This window comes from Onychomys torridus, chromosome 7, assembly GCF_903995425.1.
Source record: "Onychomys torridus chromosome 7, mOncTor1.1, whole genome shotgun sequence".
Taxonomy (NCBI): Eukaryota; Metazoa; Chordata; class Mammalia; order Rodentia; family Cricetidae; genus Onychomys; species Onychomys torridus.
The window spans coordinates 37,745,653-37,763,578 of NC_050449.1; the positions used below are offsets into that span (position 1 = coordinate 37,745,653).

At 46.3% G+C, this 17,926-nt stretch overlaps 1 protein-coding gene across 2 annotated transcripts; it reads right to left on the reverse strand.

The window, feature by feature from the left end:
- Positions 1-1,185: 1,185 nt before the first annotated feature.
- Vps11 (VPS11 core subunit of CORVET and HOPS complexes) lies at positions 1,186-15,503 on the reverse strand. 2 transcript variants are annotated; one of them, XM_036193395.1, is made up of 16 exons: positions 15,272-15,503; positions 13,519-13,667; positions 13,293-13,428; positions 12,392-12,555; positions 10,695-10,942; positions 9,095-9,296; positions 8,564-8,715; positions 7,474-7,660; positions 6,709-6,855; positions 6,403-6,591; positions 6,147-6,308; positions 5,505-5,644; positions 5,215-5,417; positions 4,932-5,103; positions 1,894-2,116; positions 1,186-1,630 (listed from the first exon to the last, which is right to left on the reverse strand). In XM_036193395.1, the coding sequence occupies exons 1-16, from the start codon at positions 15,456-15,458 to the stop codon at positions 1,466-1,468; spliced, it is 2,826 nt and encodes a 941-aa protein (XP_036049288.1). In that variant the 5' UTR covers positions 15,459-15,503; the 3' UTR covers positions 1,186-1,465. The 2 variants fall into 2 exon arrangements, with proteins under 2 accessions (XP_036049288.1, XP_036049289.1); XM_036193396.1 differs by lacking the exons at positions 10,695-10,942; positions 12,392-12,555; positions 13,293-13,428; positions 13,519-13,667; positions 15,272-15,503 and having other exon boundaries at positions 9,082-9,210.
- Positions 15,504-17,926: the final 2,423 nt, after the last annotated feature.

A 17,926-nucleotide genomic window follows, 5' to 3' on the forward strand; every position in this document is an offset into this window, starting at 1 on the left:
CCTGCCTCTGCCCCCTTAGTACTGCACGTACCACCATGCCTGGCTCTTGTTACTCTCTTTAAACAATCTCATTGGAGCAATTTACTGACAGGACCTCAAATAACATCACCCAAATAACAAATCACAGTAACAGAACCCTTAACCTGATTTCAAAAGGGCAAAAATGTTTGAACAAGAGATCTTTTATCCTGCTTATCTGATATGAACACAGCAAGATACTAACCTATCCTGACTAGGTCCAGGGCTATGTGCCTTCTGTTTGAGTATTTTAAAACACTTTATTATTACAGATGTGTGTATATGTGTATGGAGGTAAGAGGCCAGCTTGAGGGAGTCCTTTCCTTTCACCCTGTGGCCCCAAGGGATCAAACCCAGGTCCTCAGGCTGGGCAAGTGGACTGACCTGCTGAGCCATCTCCCTGGGTCTGTAGGTTTTGAGACAAGCTCATCAAGCCCACAGAGAACTCCTAGCTACTGAGGCTGGCTTTTAAACTCCCGACCCTTCTGTCTCCACCTCAGGATGCTGGGTTATAGGTGTGGGAGTACTGTCATTCCCAGTCTCTGAGTGACCCTTTCTCCTGAACTAAGTCAGAGCTGTTTTGTATGTCTTGCTCCAGGACGTGCTTGAAGCTCAGTCACTTTTGTTTTGAGGTTAAGTAACCAAGCATGTAGCCCAGGCTAGCCTGGGACTTGTGTCCTTCCTGTCCCAGTGTCTTATCAGTGTGTGCTACCTCACCCAGCTTCACTAGGCCTTCGGAAGAGGTTCTTCAGGAGGCTGCAGATAGAGAGCTTAGTGGTGTACTTGCCTAGCATGTGTAGAGCCCTGTGTTCAAGTCCCAACACTACGAAGTTCTTCAGGGAGCTTAACGTTCCTAGATGCCCCAGACCCCACCCACTACTGACGTGATGTGAGGCCAACCAGACAGAAGACCACAGGTAGGGAATTAGAACTCTCGAACACAGGGTGGTTCTTAGATATAATTTAGAATCGCCAAACGGCTAGATGTGATGGCACAGGCTTTTAATCCCAGACGCAGGAGGTAGAGCAGGAGGATCTTTGGGAGTTTAAGGCCAGTCTGGTCTACATAATGAGTTATAAGCCAGCTAGGGCTACACAGCTAGACCCTGTCTCAAAAAAAAAAAAAAAAAAAATCACCTGAAAAGTCCCCAGAAAATATTCTTCAACTCTCAAGTCATTATACTCTTTTATTTATAGGCTCTGAGAACAAGGACCCAAGCACAGCCTGGTGCCCTTGACTAGAGAAGAAAGCAGCTATTGTCCACAGAGAGGTTGCTGAGGTGCCCTTCTTCACTGGTGTGGAGTAATCTAGATTGCTGGTCAGCAGGAGGACAGCAGGCTGGCAAGATGAGAGGAAGGAAAAGCAGATCCTGTCTTGAGTCTGAACTGTGGTCATGCCTGTGCTTTAGGGGCCCAAGAGTTCCAGGTCTCCCCAGGAGCTGCTAAATTAAGTTCCTCTCCTGGAGTGCATCAGCAGGTCCCGCTGCAGCCCAGCCTCCAGGCTGGGGGTCAGTCTGGCTGTAGGAGGGTCGGTCAGGAGAGTCAACTTGTTGAAAACCCCTCGGCCAAAGTAGTCGGCAATCACAGAAAAGCTGTCGTTGGAGCATTTGAGCTAGAAGGAAAGAGGGAGAGAGAATCAGACCTACAGTGCTTGGCTGCTCACTGAAAAAACCAATCGCGCGCACGCGTGCGTGCGTGCGTGCGTGCGTGCGTATGTGTGTGTGTGTGTGTATGTGTACACCAACAGAGGCCAGAAAAGGGCATCAGATACCATGGAACTGAATCACAGGCAATTGTGAGCCTCCAGAAGTGCCCTTAACTACAGAGCCACCTCTCCAGGCCCCCTCCCCACCCTTCGAAGCTCCTCATCCCCACCTGGTGCTGGAACTGGTCATGAAGGTCTCGTCTCTGCTCCTGGGCCCGGATCATGTCCGTCACCTTGCGGTTCTCAGGGAGGCAGGTGGGGCAGTCAGCATCGCTCTCTGAGTAGCTCTCGAAGCAGTGCTGGTGGAAGGAGTGGCCGCACAGGAAGTGGACGGAAGGCAGCTCCAAGGCGCTGTTACAGATGCTGCACTTGGTCTTCTGGAAAATCTTCGGACTAGGGCAGGAGACAGACATGGCAAAGAGTGAGAGCAGGGCCAGATGCCCAGTTCAGAGAGGACACACGAACAACAAGTCTCTGCGAGGTCCCAGACTTGTTTTGGCCTGGTTTTAGCACCCAAAGGGAATCAAAGGGACAAAAGCTCCAGGTTGTGAAGCTTTTCACCAGCACATAATCCAGAAGGACAGACTCTGCCCTCTTTCAGTTTTCAACTGCTATCACATCCTCTTAAAGGAGCCATTCCTACCCCCCTGTCTAAAACTGTGGCAGACATTTGAAATAGGGAGGAGGTGCAGATCTAGTTTAGCAAAGTATTTACTTAGTGAGGTCCCTGGCCTGCATTCAATCTACAGTATCATGGCATTCAACACCGACACCCACCACCCTCATCCCCGCCCTGCCACACACAGACACAGACACAGAGGCACACTGTGTTCCTCTCCCTTTACTATTATCTTCTTTACAGATTTCCATACCTGGCTTTATTCGCTTTTATGTATATGAGTGGGTTTTGTCAAAGAGGGTGTTGGATCCCCTGGAACTGAAGTTATAAATGGTTGTGAGCCACTGTATGTGTGCTGTGAATCAAACAAGTGCTTTTAACCACTAAGCCATCTTCTAGCTCCTTCCCTCCACTTTGAACTCTTTAAAAAATTTTTTAAAATTTTATTTGCATTGGTGTTTTGCTGCATGTACATAGACTGTGTGAGGGTGTCAGATACTGGAGTTACAGACTGTTGTGAGCTGCCATGTGGTTGCTGGGACTTAAACTTAGGTCCTCTGGAAGGACAGTCAGTGCTCTTAACCACTGAGCCATCTCTCCAGTCCCAACTTTTTTTTTTTTTAAGATTTATTTATTCATTCATTCATTCATTCATTCATTCATTCATTCATTTATTATGTATACAGTGTCCTGTCTGTACATATCCCTGCAGGCCAGAAGAGGGCACCAGACTTCATTACAGACTGTTGTGAGCCACCATGTGGTTGCTGGGAATTGAACTCAGGACCTTTGGAAGAACAAGCAGTGCTCTTAACCACTGAGCCATCTCTCCAGCCCCTGTACTTTCTAAAATCAAATTTTATTTCAGAACATCTTCACAACTTAGATGTTTGCTTAGAAAAATGTAAATATTATGGATGCAGAGAAGAAGTGGCCTGGCCATAAAATAACCTCCTCCAAAGCCCATTATGGGGCTTATGGGGCTAGAAAGATGGCTCGGCAGTTAAGAGTACATATTGTTCTTGCAGAAGTAAGAACTGAATTCAATTCCCAGTACACAGGGGGCGGGGTGGGCCAGGGCTCAGAACTGCCTGTAACTCTCACCTGGATCTGATGTCTTTGTCAAATGTAGGCACCTGCACTCAGGTGCACAGACCTGCACACAAACACATACATAATCTAATAGGGCTGAAGAGACAGATCACTGGTTAAGAATATACACTTCTCTTGAAAAGGACCCGAGTTTAGTTCCCAGCTTCTACACTAAGGGGCTTACAACCGCCTGTAACTCCAGTTCCAGGAGATCCAATAGCCTCTCTGGCCTCAGTAGGCACAAGCTCTTATACAAGCACAAGCACTTTCACACACAAATACACAGACACACAGACTCACACACACTAAAATCTTTTTTCTTTTTTCCTGTTTTTGTTTGTTTCTGGGACAGGGTTTCTCTGTTTTGTAGACCAGGTTGGCCTTGAACTCACAAATATCTGCCTGCCTCTGCCTTCCCGAGTGCTGGGATTAAAGGCAAGTGCAGCCAGGGCCAGCTTAGGCTGAGTGGTAGTGGCACATTTTTTTTTCCCCATATACTGAAATCTTTAAAAATAAGATTTATGGCTGGGCATGGTGGCACACCCCTTTAATCCTAGCACTCAGGAGACGGAAGCAGGTGGATCTCAGTGATAGGACAGCTAAGGCAATATAGACAGACCTTGTCTCAAACAAAACAAAAAAAAGGGGGATATATAACTAATCATCTTTTTTTTAGAATTCCTTCATTAAGATATGAGCTGGGATGTGACTGGAGAGATGGCTCAGTGGTTAAGAGCACTGACTGCTCTTCCAGAGGTCCTGAGTTCAATTCCCAGCAACCACATGGTGGCTCACAACCACTTGTAATGAGATCTGGTGCCTTCTTCTGGCCTGCAGGGACACATGCAGGCAGAATATACATAACAAATAACTCTTAAAAAAGAAAAGATATGGGCTGGGGTGTGTAGTTTCAGTAGTAGGGTAGATGCCTAGCATGTACAAGAGGCCTTCAATCAGTGGTTCTCAACCTTACTAATGCTGCAACCCTTTAATACAGTTCCTCATGTTGTGGTGACCCTAACCAAAAAAATTATTTCATTGCCACTTCATAACTATAATTTTGCTATTGTTATGAATCAGTAGTGTAAATCTGGGAGTGATGGCACACACCTTTAATCCCAGCACTCAGGAGGCAGAGGCAGGTGGATCTCTGTGAGTTCAAGGCCAGCCTGGTCTACAGAGTGAGTTCTAGGACAGCCAGGACTGTTACATAGAGAAATCCTATCTCGGAAAACTTAAATAAATGGGTGAATAAATTAATTGTGATGTAAATATCTGATATGCAAGATAACTGATATGCAACTCCCAAAGGGGTAGTGACCCACATGTTGAGAACCGCTGCCCTAGATTAATCCTTGCAGGAAGAAGGGGAAAGGGAGAAAAAAAAGGAGAAAGAAGGAGCTCAAACACACTTCACAGATCCTCAGTCTGGAAAGCATATAACATCACACTGTGACTGACAAAGTCATCCCTGTCCGCTCCACATATTATGGCTACCTTGACTTGAGCTCTTGGATTTCCTGGCGGATGCGGGTAGTCTCCTCTCTGTACCGCCTCACCCGAAGCTCATCCTGTGCAATCTGCTGGCTCTGTTTCTGCAGTTTTTGAACCAGGTAGTCTCGGATGATGGACAGGGTAGCTGTGGAGTTGTGGGCCAGGGTCTGTACCACTGAGATAAGAGGCCAAGAAGACGAGATAATGAGCCACGCAGCACCCACTAAACAGAGCCCACAACTGTGGAGGGAGGCCTGCCCCTCAGCCAGCCTCTCCTCCCAAGTACCTAGAAGAGGAGGCATGAGGTTCCTGCTCTCGATGTGCTTGAGTACGGCTGCCACATACTCCTTGCAGTCTTCCTCCTTACGGGCAAAGTAGCTGAGGGCCTGCTCCCACAGGGAGGGCTCCTGCTCCCCATGGCGCTCGCACACAGCAATCACCTGCCGGTACTGCCCGTGCTGCATGTGGTAATGCATGATCTGTTGGAACCTGGGGCCGGGGAAAGGGTACACCTCAGAGGTTGTCCCTGGAAAATCACCTGCCTCTTCCCTTTCCCTGGAAGTGCCCGACTCTTACAGCTTCCCCTGCTCATAGAGGTAAAGGACCCCATCCTGAAAGTCGTGCATCTGGCACAGGACCAGTGCCTTGTCAAACACATCACAGAATCGGCCACTCTGCAGCAGGGAGATGGCCTCTGCGTGAAGTTTCTCTTTGGCCTACAAGAGAAGTGGGTGGGGCTGTTAGTCATCAGAGGGCACAAGATTTTTTTGACAAAGCAGATCTCAGTCTCTCTCAGTCCGATTTCCCATCAGTGAAACCCATATAGCCCCAGAGGTAAGGGGCTACTCTGAAAATCAGCTGTTTTCAACCTGTGGGTCACGATCCCATTGGCAAGCCTCTATCTCCAAAAATATTTATATTATGAGTCATAACAGTAGCAAAATTACAGTTATGAAGTAGCAATGAAAATAATTTTATGTTGGGGGTCACTACAACATGAGGGACTGTATTAAAGGGTCGCAGCATCTGGAAGGTTGGGAATCCCTGATCTAAATAAAGCGACAAAAGGCAGCCACAAAGCTAGCTAGAGGATAGGCACAAGAGGAGCTATCTTTTCTTTATTCATTGCTGGGAAGGAACCCGAGGCCTCATAACATGCTAGACCACTGAGCACCCAGCTGTCTTTCCAGCACCTCCCATGCTCTGGCCAGGTGTCACCTGTGGATCCTTCTCGTGGGCCCAGTTCTGCAGCTGCAACTCCAAGAGCGTGTCGTAGATACCCTGGGGTGAGTCTGGCTGCACTGCGCTCATGTGCCCCAGGAAAGCTTTCAGCTCTCTTGGGTTGTTTGCAAAGATGGGGATGAACTCCTCAGAGTTGGCCTAGGATAGAGGAAAGAAAGAGGCGAGGGGGCTGAGTGAGTGAGCAGGCCTCTAAGGTGATCCCTGCTACCCAAAACTGTTTCCCAAGTCTCACCCGGAAGCCTGGAGCCTCCCGATCACCTCGGCCTTCTGTACTGGGCCGGTAATCAGTACAAAGTCCTTTCAGCAACTGTGTTGTCTGCTCTGGTATGTGGTGCATGAGGATCTTGCCATAGCGCTTCATGTTACTCTCTGCCTGCTCAAAAGGCAGCTTACCAATATACTGAAGGGCTTCCTGGTAGTTCTGTAGAGAGGTAAAAAGGGAATTAGTGCTTTTCCTGCCTCATCCACCAGGATGCATTTTTATCTTCCCCAGTATGTCCTCAAAGCAGCACTTTGCCCAAAGCAAGAACTCACCCACCTTAATGTCCTCTAGCTGGATCTTCAAGTACCACTCGTGATGTGCATGGTTCTCGGCCAGATAGAGAGCATGGGAGTAGTAGCCAGCCTGCCGGAGGACCTTGATGGCCGTCTCCACATCAAAGTGGACTTCGCTCTCACTCTTTGTCTGCCAACAAGACATTAAACAAAGTCAATCGCACCGAAGTGGCTGGGGAAGGGAGAACAAACAGGCACCTTTAAGGCATGTTATTAAAGGGCTGTGAAAACATGCCAGCCAGCCTCTTGCAATTTCTGCTTAAAAACCCAAGGCTTTCCTCTGTCCCTATCACTAGAAAGACACTTCTAGGACTGGAGAGATGGCTCACCTCTAGCTAAGAGCACTAGCTGCTCTTCCAGAGGACCCGGGTTCAATTCCCAGCACCCACATGGCAGCTCACTGCTGTCTGTAATTACAATTTCAGGGGATCCACCTTCACACAGACAAAACACCAATGCACATGAAATAAAATTAAATAGATGTTAAAAAAGAAAAGAAAAGGAAGACATTTCTAGGGACTGAGGGCTTCTTTAATGGCACTTCCTGGGCTTCAGCACCATGGAATGTTCTCGACAGCTAGCAGGAGCAAATGCTTTTTTTCCTGTTTATACAAGAGAGAGCACTGGTTCCCAAATAAAGCTGGCCCTCTGCTCTCCTGTGTTCTGTGGAGAAACAGCAAGTCCGAGTAAGCCACTTCAGGCTTAGTGAGGCTTACCGGAAATCATCCCCTCCAACACCACCCTTCACCTTGATGAACTCCTCCAACTTGGAGCTGTCCTTGAGTTTGGTATAGCAGTTCAGAAGCAGGGTGGTGTGATCAGCATTAGCTAGAGATTGCCGATGCAGGGTCTGCAGGTAGGCAGTCAAGTTGTGGATGCGCTGGGCATCCAGAAACTTCCGGATCACATAAGATGGCTCCAACTTTCCAATGGTTCTAGGGAAACGTCAGTATCATCAGGGATGGAGAACTTAGTCGAGTGGCTGTACGGGATCACTGTGGAGCATGTCAGTGAGTACTTAGTCAAGTGACTGTACGGGATCACTGTGGAGCATGTCAGTGAGTCCTGAGGAGCTCACTTCTAACAAAGTCAAGATGGTATCAGGATAGTTGACTATTAACCATACTGCACAAGGCTCCACAACACTGGCTCTTGTTGTTTTTGAGGTAAGGTCTCACTATGTAGTCATGGCTGGCTTAGAAAATTGTTATCTGGACCAGGTTGGCCTTGAACTTAGGGCAATACTCCTGCCTCTCTTTTCCAAGTGCTGAGATTACAGGCAAGTGCCACCACAACCATCCCAGTACACTGGTTCTTCTTTTTTATGAACCACTTCACAAACCTGTGTGTTATCCTTGCTGCCAAAGTAAGCATGAGTATAGGGCTGGGTGGCTTTTGTTTTTTTGGTTTTTTGAGATAGGGTCTCTATATGTAGCACTGACTGTCCTGCAACTCTCCATGTAGACCAGACTGGCCTTGAACTCACAGAGATCAGCCTGCCTCTATTTCCCAAGTACTAGGATTAAAGGTTTGTACCACCATGCCCTGTCTTGTGTTTTAAGATAGGTTTAGTGTGTAGCACAGACTAATTTTGAACTCACAATCAATCCTCCTGCCTCAGTCCTGGGACTATAAGCATGTATCAGCATGCCCAGCTATCCTCTCACTGGCTTCCCAGTTTCCACAGTAAAAGTGACTACTTCCTGATGAAATACAAGACACCTTCTCCCCGCTCTCGCCTACACACACACTTCTGCTTTCACTTCCAGCATGGGTTTCAGAAATCTAGCTGACTGTTCTGCATCCAGAGCTGCATCCCATGGCACGTCCACACTAACCGGATATACTGCTGAACAGCCCCATCATGGTTGCCCTTGCTGTAGAGATGGTCTCCATACTGCATGAAAATGTGAGCTAGCCCATCACTGTCCAGATGTTGACTCTTAGCCAAGTTAATTGCCATCTCAAATAGATTCTTCTTAAACAGCATCTAGAGGAGAGATGAGAACATTGGTAGAGGTAGTCCTGAGAGTACACCCTCCCAAAACATCCCATAATAGACAATGCAAACAGTCCTGGAGTTACAATCTGCCTACAATCTAGACAAAGACCTCAAGGTAACCCCAAGACCAACACCAGCATCACCTCACCTCATACAGGTCTCTGTAAACAAGGAGGGTTGGCTCAGGTTCCCAGCCGTTACTTCCCTCCAAAGCCACATCCTAGGCCACTGTTATGCTATCCTAAGGAAACTGGGTAAGACTGTGACCCAAAGGAAGGAAAGTCCCTGGGCCCAGGTGACCTAAGAAACCTATTCCTGCAGCTAGTTCCAGATGCTTGTGCCAACTCTCAGAACCTGGTGGCCTTGCCTCCAGTTTGGTCTGTGTGTCCTTCTCCTGCAATGCGTGGACCCGCCCATCCCTCGTCAGCACGTACAAGGAGCCCCACTCAGCGAGCACATCCACTACATCCTCAAAAACAGCGCTGTAGGCTATGAACTTGTTGCACAGGTCATAGATGTTGAGAATTTGCTTGTCAGAGCTCTGCGAGTCCCTGTTGGTAAACTCTGACCTGCACAGGAAAGAGAAGCACCCACTATTTAGGCCACCCCGCTGCAGTTCCCTCACGGTTCCTTCCCACGACAACTCTGGTGCTGCCCCATTCCAGTTAGAACGGATCACCTCACTGGCCCTCCAGCAGCTTATCTGACATGTGCAGAACTGTGCTGCCGGCTATGAAAAAGGACATAATCCCGGTCTTGCCACTAGCATCCTGTCATTAATCCTAACCAACAGAGCAGAAAGTTAAACACTCACATGTCCACCCGCTCAACAACAACAACCACCCGTCGCCTGGTATGTCAGACAATGTGCTTGGTACTGAATGAAAACAATCCAGCAGGGGATAGGAGAGGGCCCTGTTGATAAAATGCTAGCTCTGCAGCACGAGGATCTCAGTTCAATACTTAGATCCCACATTTTAAAAAAAGGTACAGGGGTGGGAGAGATGGCTCAGCAGTTAAGAGCACTTGCTACTCTTTTAGAAGACCCCAGTTCAGTTCCTAGCACCCACATCAAGTGGCTCACAACCACCTATAAGTCTAGCTCCAGGGGATCAGATGCCTCTGACCTCCACGAGCACTTGCACATGTGTGCACAAAATCCACACACAAATATGTACAAATAAAGGAAAAAACATAAAATAAAACAACAGGTACAGTGGCACACATTTGGGCTAGGGAAAAGGGTACAGGCAGATCCTCCAAAATAAACAGTGGATTGTGCCTGAGGAATGACACCCGAGGCTGTCCTCTGGCCTCCACATACATGCGTGCATACATGCACCTGCACACACATGAACACACACACACAAGCCAACAGGGAGTGCTTTCACTATGCTAAAGGCCCACCATTCCCTTTCAGTGCTCTAAGAAAACAACGATGAAGGTAACAAAAACCCCCAACAAGAAAACCCAGGCCTGGGGCTGGAGTGATGGATCAGAGGTTAAGAGCACTGGCTCCTCTTTCAGAGGACCCGGGTTCAATTCCCAGCACCCACGTGGCAGCTCACAACTGTCTGTAACTCCAGTTCCAGGGGATCTGGTACCTTCACACCAATGCACATGAAATAAAATTAAATTAATTAATAAAAAAAGAAAAAAGAAAAAAAAAACAACCCAGGCCTTACACTTCCTAGCACTTTGCACTTCCTCAACACTCAACCCTCTGGCTCTACCTAACTTACTTTAACCAAAGAGCAAAAAAATCCAATCCTAGTATTTTCACAGCAAATGCCTGGAGCACAACCTTATTTTTCAGTAAAAACAGTTAACTGAATCTAGGTGGAAGGTCAACCTACATAAAACTCAAATGACAGACTGGCTGGATCCAGGCACTGGGGTTTTAAAAATACGATAGTTCTGGGGCACAAGTCTAGTCCTCTCCTGTTCCCCTTTCCCGGGAGTCTTACTTGGGAGAAACCTTCCGGTCTCGGGAGACAATGACAAGGTAGCCTCTGAACCAGTGGGTGATGAGCTTATGACCCTCAAAGGCAAAGCAGGGCCCACGTTCATCTGGCTGATAAAGGTAAACACACTCATCTCCGGCAACAATGAACTGCAGGTCCTGAGAAGGATCGCTCAGGGCTGAGCAGCGCAGGCCACAACCATGGGTGTCCAGCTCCACACGGGGGTAGTCCTTTCCAGAAACTATATAGGACTGCCAAAGGTAAGAGAAAGTTAGCAGGCTCCCTTTGAAGAGGCAGCACCTAAGTCTTCATAAAGACATTCTTTTCTTTTCTTCTTTTATTTTCTTTCAAGACAGAGTTTCTCATTGTAGTCCTGGCTGTCCTGGAACTTGCTTTATAGACCAGGCTGGCCTCCAACTCAGAGATCCTCAAACCTTTAATCCCAGCACTTGGGAGGCAGAGCCAGACAGATCTCTGGGAGTTCCAGGCCAGCCTGGGCTATAGAGTGAGATACAGGAAAGGCACAAAGCTACACAGAAACCCTGTCTCAAAAAAACTTTAAAAAAAAAAAGAAAGAAAGAAAGAAAAAAGAATAGTGCTTATGATCTTTAAATAATTTTTAATTAAATCTTTTTTTATTTTTTTTAAAGATTTATTTATTTATTTATTCATTCATTCATTTATTTATTATGTATACAGGATTTTTTTTTTTTTTTTGGTGGAGCTGAGGATCGAACCCAGGACCTTGCGCTTGCTAGGCAAGCGCTCTACCACTGAGCTAAATCCCCAACCCCAATATACAGGATGTTTTGACTGCAGGCCAGAAGAGGGCACCAGATCTCATTCCAGATGGTTGTGAACCACCATGTGGTTGCTGGGAATCAAACTCAGGACCTCTAGAAGAGCAGTCAGTGTTCTTAACCACTGAGCCATCTCTCCAGCCCTAAATCTTTTTTTTTTTTAATGATAAAAATAAAATAAAATATAGGTGTGCAACACCACATCCAGCTACAGACGTTCATTTCTACCTTGACTCTCTTACATTTTCTCCACTTAGCATTCTACTTGCCCTCGGTACCCTGCCTTCTCCAGTCACCACCACCTAGCTACTGGATGAATGTATTGGGGGGCCATAGTCCCTTTCTTTTATATGATCACAAGCTATCATGCAAGTTAAAGAAACACAATGATTCTTTGCTATTTTATCAAAAGTGTATTCCTAGTTTAGGGAGGCAGTTCAGTTCAGCATAGTGAACACGCGGCTCTGGGATTGACTCTTGGTAGCAAACATTTTCCAAAGGCAGTTCACAGGTGTCATAACTCCCGCTGGCCTCTGAAGGCAAATGCACACACATAGCCTACACTTACAGACATACACATAAATAAAAATTGGGGGAGAAATTTTTTTTTTTAATTAAGAATGTAATGGAATACCAGGAACCAGAGAGGTACAGCTATTTGTCCTAATTATGTTTAACAATGAAGAATCAAGCTATTCTACTACAAGCACAGAGTTCTTTTCCTAAGTCTCCCTCTTCTAGTCTCCTTCATGAAGAAATAAAATATTAAACTGGGCAAATGATTCAAGGCTCTATGGTAAAACTTTAGACTCCCACCTCTCCTGTTAGTTGTTTACACTATTTCCCTGAGCACTGGGGAGACCCTCCTTGGTTCCTCCTTGAGTGAGACCTTAATCATACCTGAACATTTTCAGTTGTCACAACAAACAAGTGAGTGGTCTTTCCTGCTTGGCGAAAGGCCAGTCCAGTGACTGGATAGTTACCCTTGTGCAAAATCTGAGTCTTGCTATGGCGGTCCCGGGTGATGTCTCCCTTGTTCAGAGTAACACTGCCATCTGTGAAACCTGAAGACCAGAAAACAGTGTTTCAGTGAGGTTGAAAAGAGGGAGTGGAAACAGAGAAAAAGGCCATCGGAGGCATTCATAGGAAATGCCCTGCTTTTTTCTGTACCTACAACTTCACTAATGGTAACCTGGGAACCTCAGTATCTATTCACTGACTCATTTTCCCTCTCTCTCTTCTTTCTCCCTATTTTGTGTTTCAAAACAGGGTTTCTCTGTGTAGCTCTGGCTGTCCTGGAACTCACTCTGTAGACCAGGCTGGCCTCAGACTCACAGAGATCCTCCTGCCTCTGCCTCCCAAGTGCTGGGATTAAAGGTGTATGCCACCACATCCAGCCCATTGACTGACTCATTTTCAAAGAACAAAAATAAATACCATTATAAACTTTTGTTTTTTTGTTTTTTGAGACAGGGTTTCTCTGTAGCTTTGGAGCCTGTCCTGTACTAGCTCTGTAGCCCAGGCTGGCCTCGAACTCATAGAGATTCACCTGCCTCTGCCTCCCGAGTGCTGGAATTACAGGTGTGCGCCACCACCGCCTGGCACCATTATAAACTTTAATAAATCTACAAGGCCTTGGGTCAGTACAATGAGAACACACCATATGTACTGTAAAAACTACTTCAAAGAAAATGTGCTTAAAAATCTAGGACTGGAGTTCTAGGACAGCCAAGGCTACACAGAGAAACTCTGTCTCAAAAAACAAAGTAGGATGTTGGCTTTTCCGCTTTTTACCACTTACCAATGGCCATAAAGTTGAGATTTTCATGAACCGTCAAACAAGACACAACAGTTGGCTCTGTCCCTGGGATGGCAGGGAAGATTCGGGTGCAGAGTGGATTGCCACCATCTCTCTTTTCTAGGTTCCAGATCTTTACCTGGGGACAGACCACAGACACCTGAGTATCAGTCTCCCTCCAACCAAAACATAGTCCTCGGCTTCTGGATCTTCCTTTTCTAGGACTTACCAGAGGGTTAATACCCTCTTCATCTTCACCAACTGATGCCAGAATATTGTGCTGCTTCAGCTGATACAGATGTGTCACTCGTAGTTTGTAGGCCTGGAAGCCTGTAAGCTGTAGGGAACGTGGCAAGAACCAGATCTGGCCTTCCATATGTGCAGGGGAGTCAAGAAGCTTCCTTTCCAAGGAGTGACATACCCCACCCTCACCCTCTAATCTGTGGCTGCATTTTCTAACTTTAAGTTACCTTCAGACAACCATACTCCTGAAGTATCACTACAGTAGATGAAAAATTAAAATATTTTATGAAAAGAAAAAGTAACTGAAAAAGAAATGCCATGGGGTTGGGATTTAGCTCAGTGGTAGAGCACTTGCCTAGTTAGCAAACACAAGGCCCTGGGTTCAATCCTCAGCTCAAAAAAAAAAAAAAAAAGAAATGCCAGGCAGTGGTGAAACACACCTTTAATCCCAGCACTTGAGAGGCAGAGGCAGGTGGATCTCTGTGAGTTTGAAGCCGGTCTGGTCTACAGAGTTCCAAGACAGTCAGAGCTAAATAGTGAAACCCTGTCTCAAAAAAAAAAAAACAAAGACAAAAAAAGAAATATATATAGAGAAAAAAATGAAACACACACACCTTAAGAAAAGTCATATTCACATAACTTCAAATTATAAGATACTATTACAACTGTTCTGTTTTAGTATTATGTTGCTAGTCTCATACCAACTTTAAGTTAGAAATTAAAGGTATGGTCAGTATTTGTTTTCACTGATTTAACCATTTTTAATTTACAATGTTACAAAAGTGACATGTAGTAGAAACCCTACTTTGAAGGGCTGAGGAGCAAAGCGCTTGAGAAGGTGGCAGAATTTGAACTGTCAGCCTTTCCTAGGCTAATAATATGGGGAAGATGCTTTGAGGCCAACCCTTAATCCCAGTGCTCTGGTGACAGGCAGATCTCTGTGTGTTCAAGGCCAGCCTAGTCTACACAATGAGAGCCTGTCCTACAATTAAAAAAAAAAAAAAAAAAAAAAAACTCTTTGGTGATGCTGTGCAGGTTTAGCATCCTGTCAGCAATGGAATTAGAAGGGAAAATTGATAGAGTACAGTGTACCGTGTTGCTATTTACACTGGTAGACTAGGCACGTTAAATGCATGTTTGGCTTACAGTACTTTCTATTTAGGATGGATTCACCGGGGTGTGACCCCCAGCATAAGTTGAGGAACATCTCTACAGGAAAAAGTAGCACCTATGTCGTTTGTCACTATTTGTGGCTCCAGACATGACCTGAGGGCTTGACTGTATTTACACCAGAATCTAGACATCAAGAAACATGCACATAACCTCTTTAGAAACTCCAAGGGCTTTCCCCATATACCTCGTGACAAAGCTAACAAACTCCTTGACTCATCTGTTTCCTTGCCTACAATATCACACAGGGAAAGCAACACCTCACACACGCATCTTTAAAGGCAAGCTGCATCTACTTGGGAGGGGGCTGACCTCAACCTTGTCAAAATGGCACTAACAACCTTTTTACAGGAAAGGAAACTGAGGCCAAGAGTTAAACAACTTGCCCAGGACTGCTCAGTTGACAAGTTAGAAAACGGACTCGCTTCTTTCTCCCATCAGACCACAGAAGAGGTCTGGGCTCGCATCTAATTGCGAGCGCGCAAAGCACCTCTGACAGATTCCATTCCAGCTGGAGGCATCTCTTAAGGCTTCCGCGGAGGAAAGGGACAGCTCCACAAGAAGGATATCTCCAAAGACCAGGCTCCCGCGGCCGGAGTCGCAGACAGTGATGCCAGGAGGGAGGCAAAGGAACTTGGAAGCAGTGGACCCAGAGGCCGGTGCGGCCCCGGGAGCGGCCCCATCGTTAGCCAGCGGCTCCTTCACCAGCTCCTTCTCGAAGAAAACGAAGCGCCGCCACTGCAGGTAGGCCGCCATCTTGGCCGAGGGCCCCCGCCTCCGGAAGCAGCATCACGTGAACCGCACAGGCGAGTCATGTGAGAGGCATCCTCCGGGAGCATGCGCGCACAGGCGCGCTTGCGTAGGCGGCGCCTACTTCGCAAAGCTCTGGGGGTGGAGCTTGCTCGCTAGCTCCCTTAGTGCTTTGATCTTGTTAAAACGTCGAGGGTCCTTCCTTCTGCATCATTTTTCCCTTTGAACGTGTGGTGGCGCGTTTCGAGGTCAGCATGCCCTCCACAGTGAGACCGTGTCTCAGAATTAAAATACTCAGCTCTGTTCGGGGTCGCTGTGCAAGAGAGTAATGTTTTGGGAAGCTATCTAATGCATCAGCTTTTTAATGTTGCATCGAGCTGAAATTAAACGCCACCTTTTCAGAAGTGGTTAAAAAAACAGCCTGATCAAATTCAAGGCTTTTTAGATATATGTTAAGACTTTATAAATGGAACTATTCCATCAATAGGCAACTAGACGGATAGATAGTATGTAATTTCTGTACAGGTCTCTTTAGTAAACACATGCCTGTATACCAATCAGAAATCTTATTCCAACAAAGAAAGTTTGGGTTTGGCTTTTGTTGTTTTGTTTTGTTTTCCGGTGGGGGTGCAGGGAAGCGCACAAATCAATGAAACACTGAGGCACTGATGGCTCTTGATGAAGGACGTCACGCATTTTGTGAATTGTAGCTTGGTGTGCCTAAGCGAGTTGCATTTCTAACCTGTCAGAAATATTTTAGGTCATAAGTGAAAGCAGGTATACAAAACCAGTTTTTCAACTGCTGGAAAGGAGAAATAAAAGTTTGTGTCTGCCACTGACACATGTTGAACCAACCTTGTGGTATATATTCAGTTCTGTTCACCTGTCAGTGTGTGTCGTGCCTGATAACACTCAAAACATGTTTGTTGAGATGGGAAGTACTGTTGAAACGGGATCCTAAGACACTGTTAACATTCTCACCCTTTGCCAGGCGGTGGTGATGCATGCCTGTAATCCCAGCTCTTGGGAGGCAGAGCCAGGTGGATCTCTGTGAGTTCGAGGCCAGCCGGGTCTACAAAGCAAGTTCCAGGACAGGCTCCAAAGCTGCAGAGAAACCCTGTCTAGAAAAACAAAAACAAAACCATTCTCACCCTTAATATAGGGGCAGGATGTTGGGCAGGGGACAGCAAATGCCAGGGAGTGGCAGCCTTTTGTTGTTGTTGTTTTTAAACTGGCTTGCTCAGCTTGCTTTCATTTTTATTTATTTTTTTCTATTATCAGCTTGATACAGTATAAATTCTTATCCTAATTGTGAAATGTTTCACTGAGGCTTGCCCAGTGATTGAGTAAAACCAAAACTTATTATAAGCCACAGTCATCCTAGGGTCCCCCTGCTGTATAGCCTTCCTGGTTCTGTGGGTTGCAGTCTGATTGTTCTTTGCTTTATATCTAGTATCCACTTATGAGTGAGTACATACCATGTTTGTCCTTTTGAGTTTGGGTTACCTCACTCAGGATGATATTTTCTACTTCCATCCATTTGCCTGCAAATTTCATGCTGTCATTGTTTTTCTCTGCTGAGTAGTACTCCATTGTGTATATGTACCACATTTTCTTAATCCATTCTTCAGTTGAGGGGCATGTAGGTTGTCCCCAGGTTCTGGCTATTACGAATAGTGCTGCTATGAACATAGTTGAGCATGTATCTTTGTGGTATGATTGAGCATTCCTTGGGTATATGCCCAAGAGTGGTATGGCTGGGTCTTGAGGTAGATTGATTCCCAATTTTCTGAGAAACCGCCATACTGACTTCCACAGTGGTTGTACAAGTTTGCACTCCCACCAACAGTGGAGGAGTGTCGGGGTGGCAGCTTTGAGAACAGAGTGACTTAATAAAAGGTGAGTCAAGGTAGTCCATGGCTGTTCCAGCAATGCTGACTAAACCAGCTCTGTGTGGAGACAGCTCTGTGTCCTGTTCGTGTGCTGGAGGAAATCATAAGGAGTTTGTGTCAAAAGAAGCACTGTGAGGAATATGACAATATCAAGTGTGACATCTTGTTCACCAGGACTGATTTAGTTAACCTGGTTGTCCAGGCAGATGTCCCCTTCTTCTCGCGTCACTGCATCACTGCATCACTGCGTGTGCCACCCTCCTGTAGCATGCTTACTCAAAGGTCGGGACCTTCCAGGACGAAGGAGGAACTCCCCCTACTAGAGCCTCCAAACATGTTCTCAAGAAGTATTGTGATGCCAGGACGGCCAGGGCTACAAAAAGAGACTGAGTCTCAAAACAAAACAAACACAGGAGAACAGCACGTGCCAAAGCATGCCAGCATGTGCTCCCCTGCTGCCTAGTGGCAGAAGTCTTTCTTTTTCTGATATCTGGATCTGACCCTGCCAGTGCCTTTGGTGTCTTATAGATGTGTAATACCAAGTCAAAAACTCCCCATTCCTGAAATTGTACTAAATGCCCA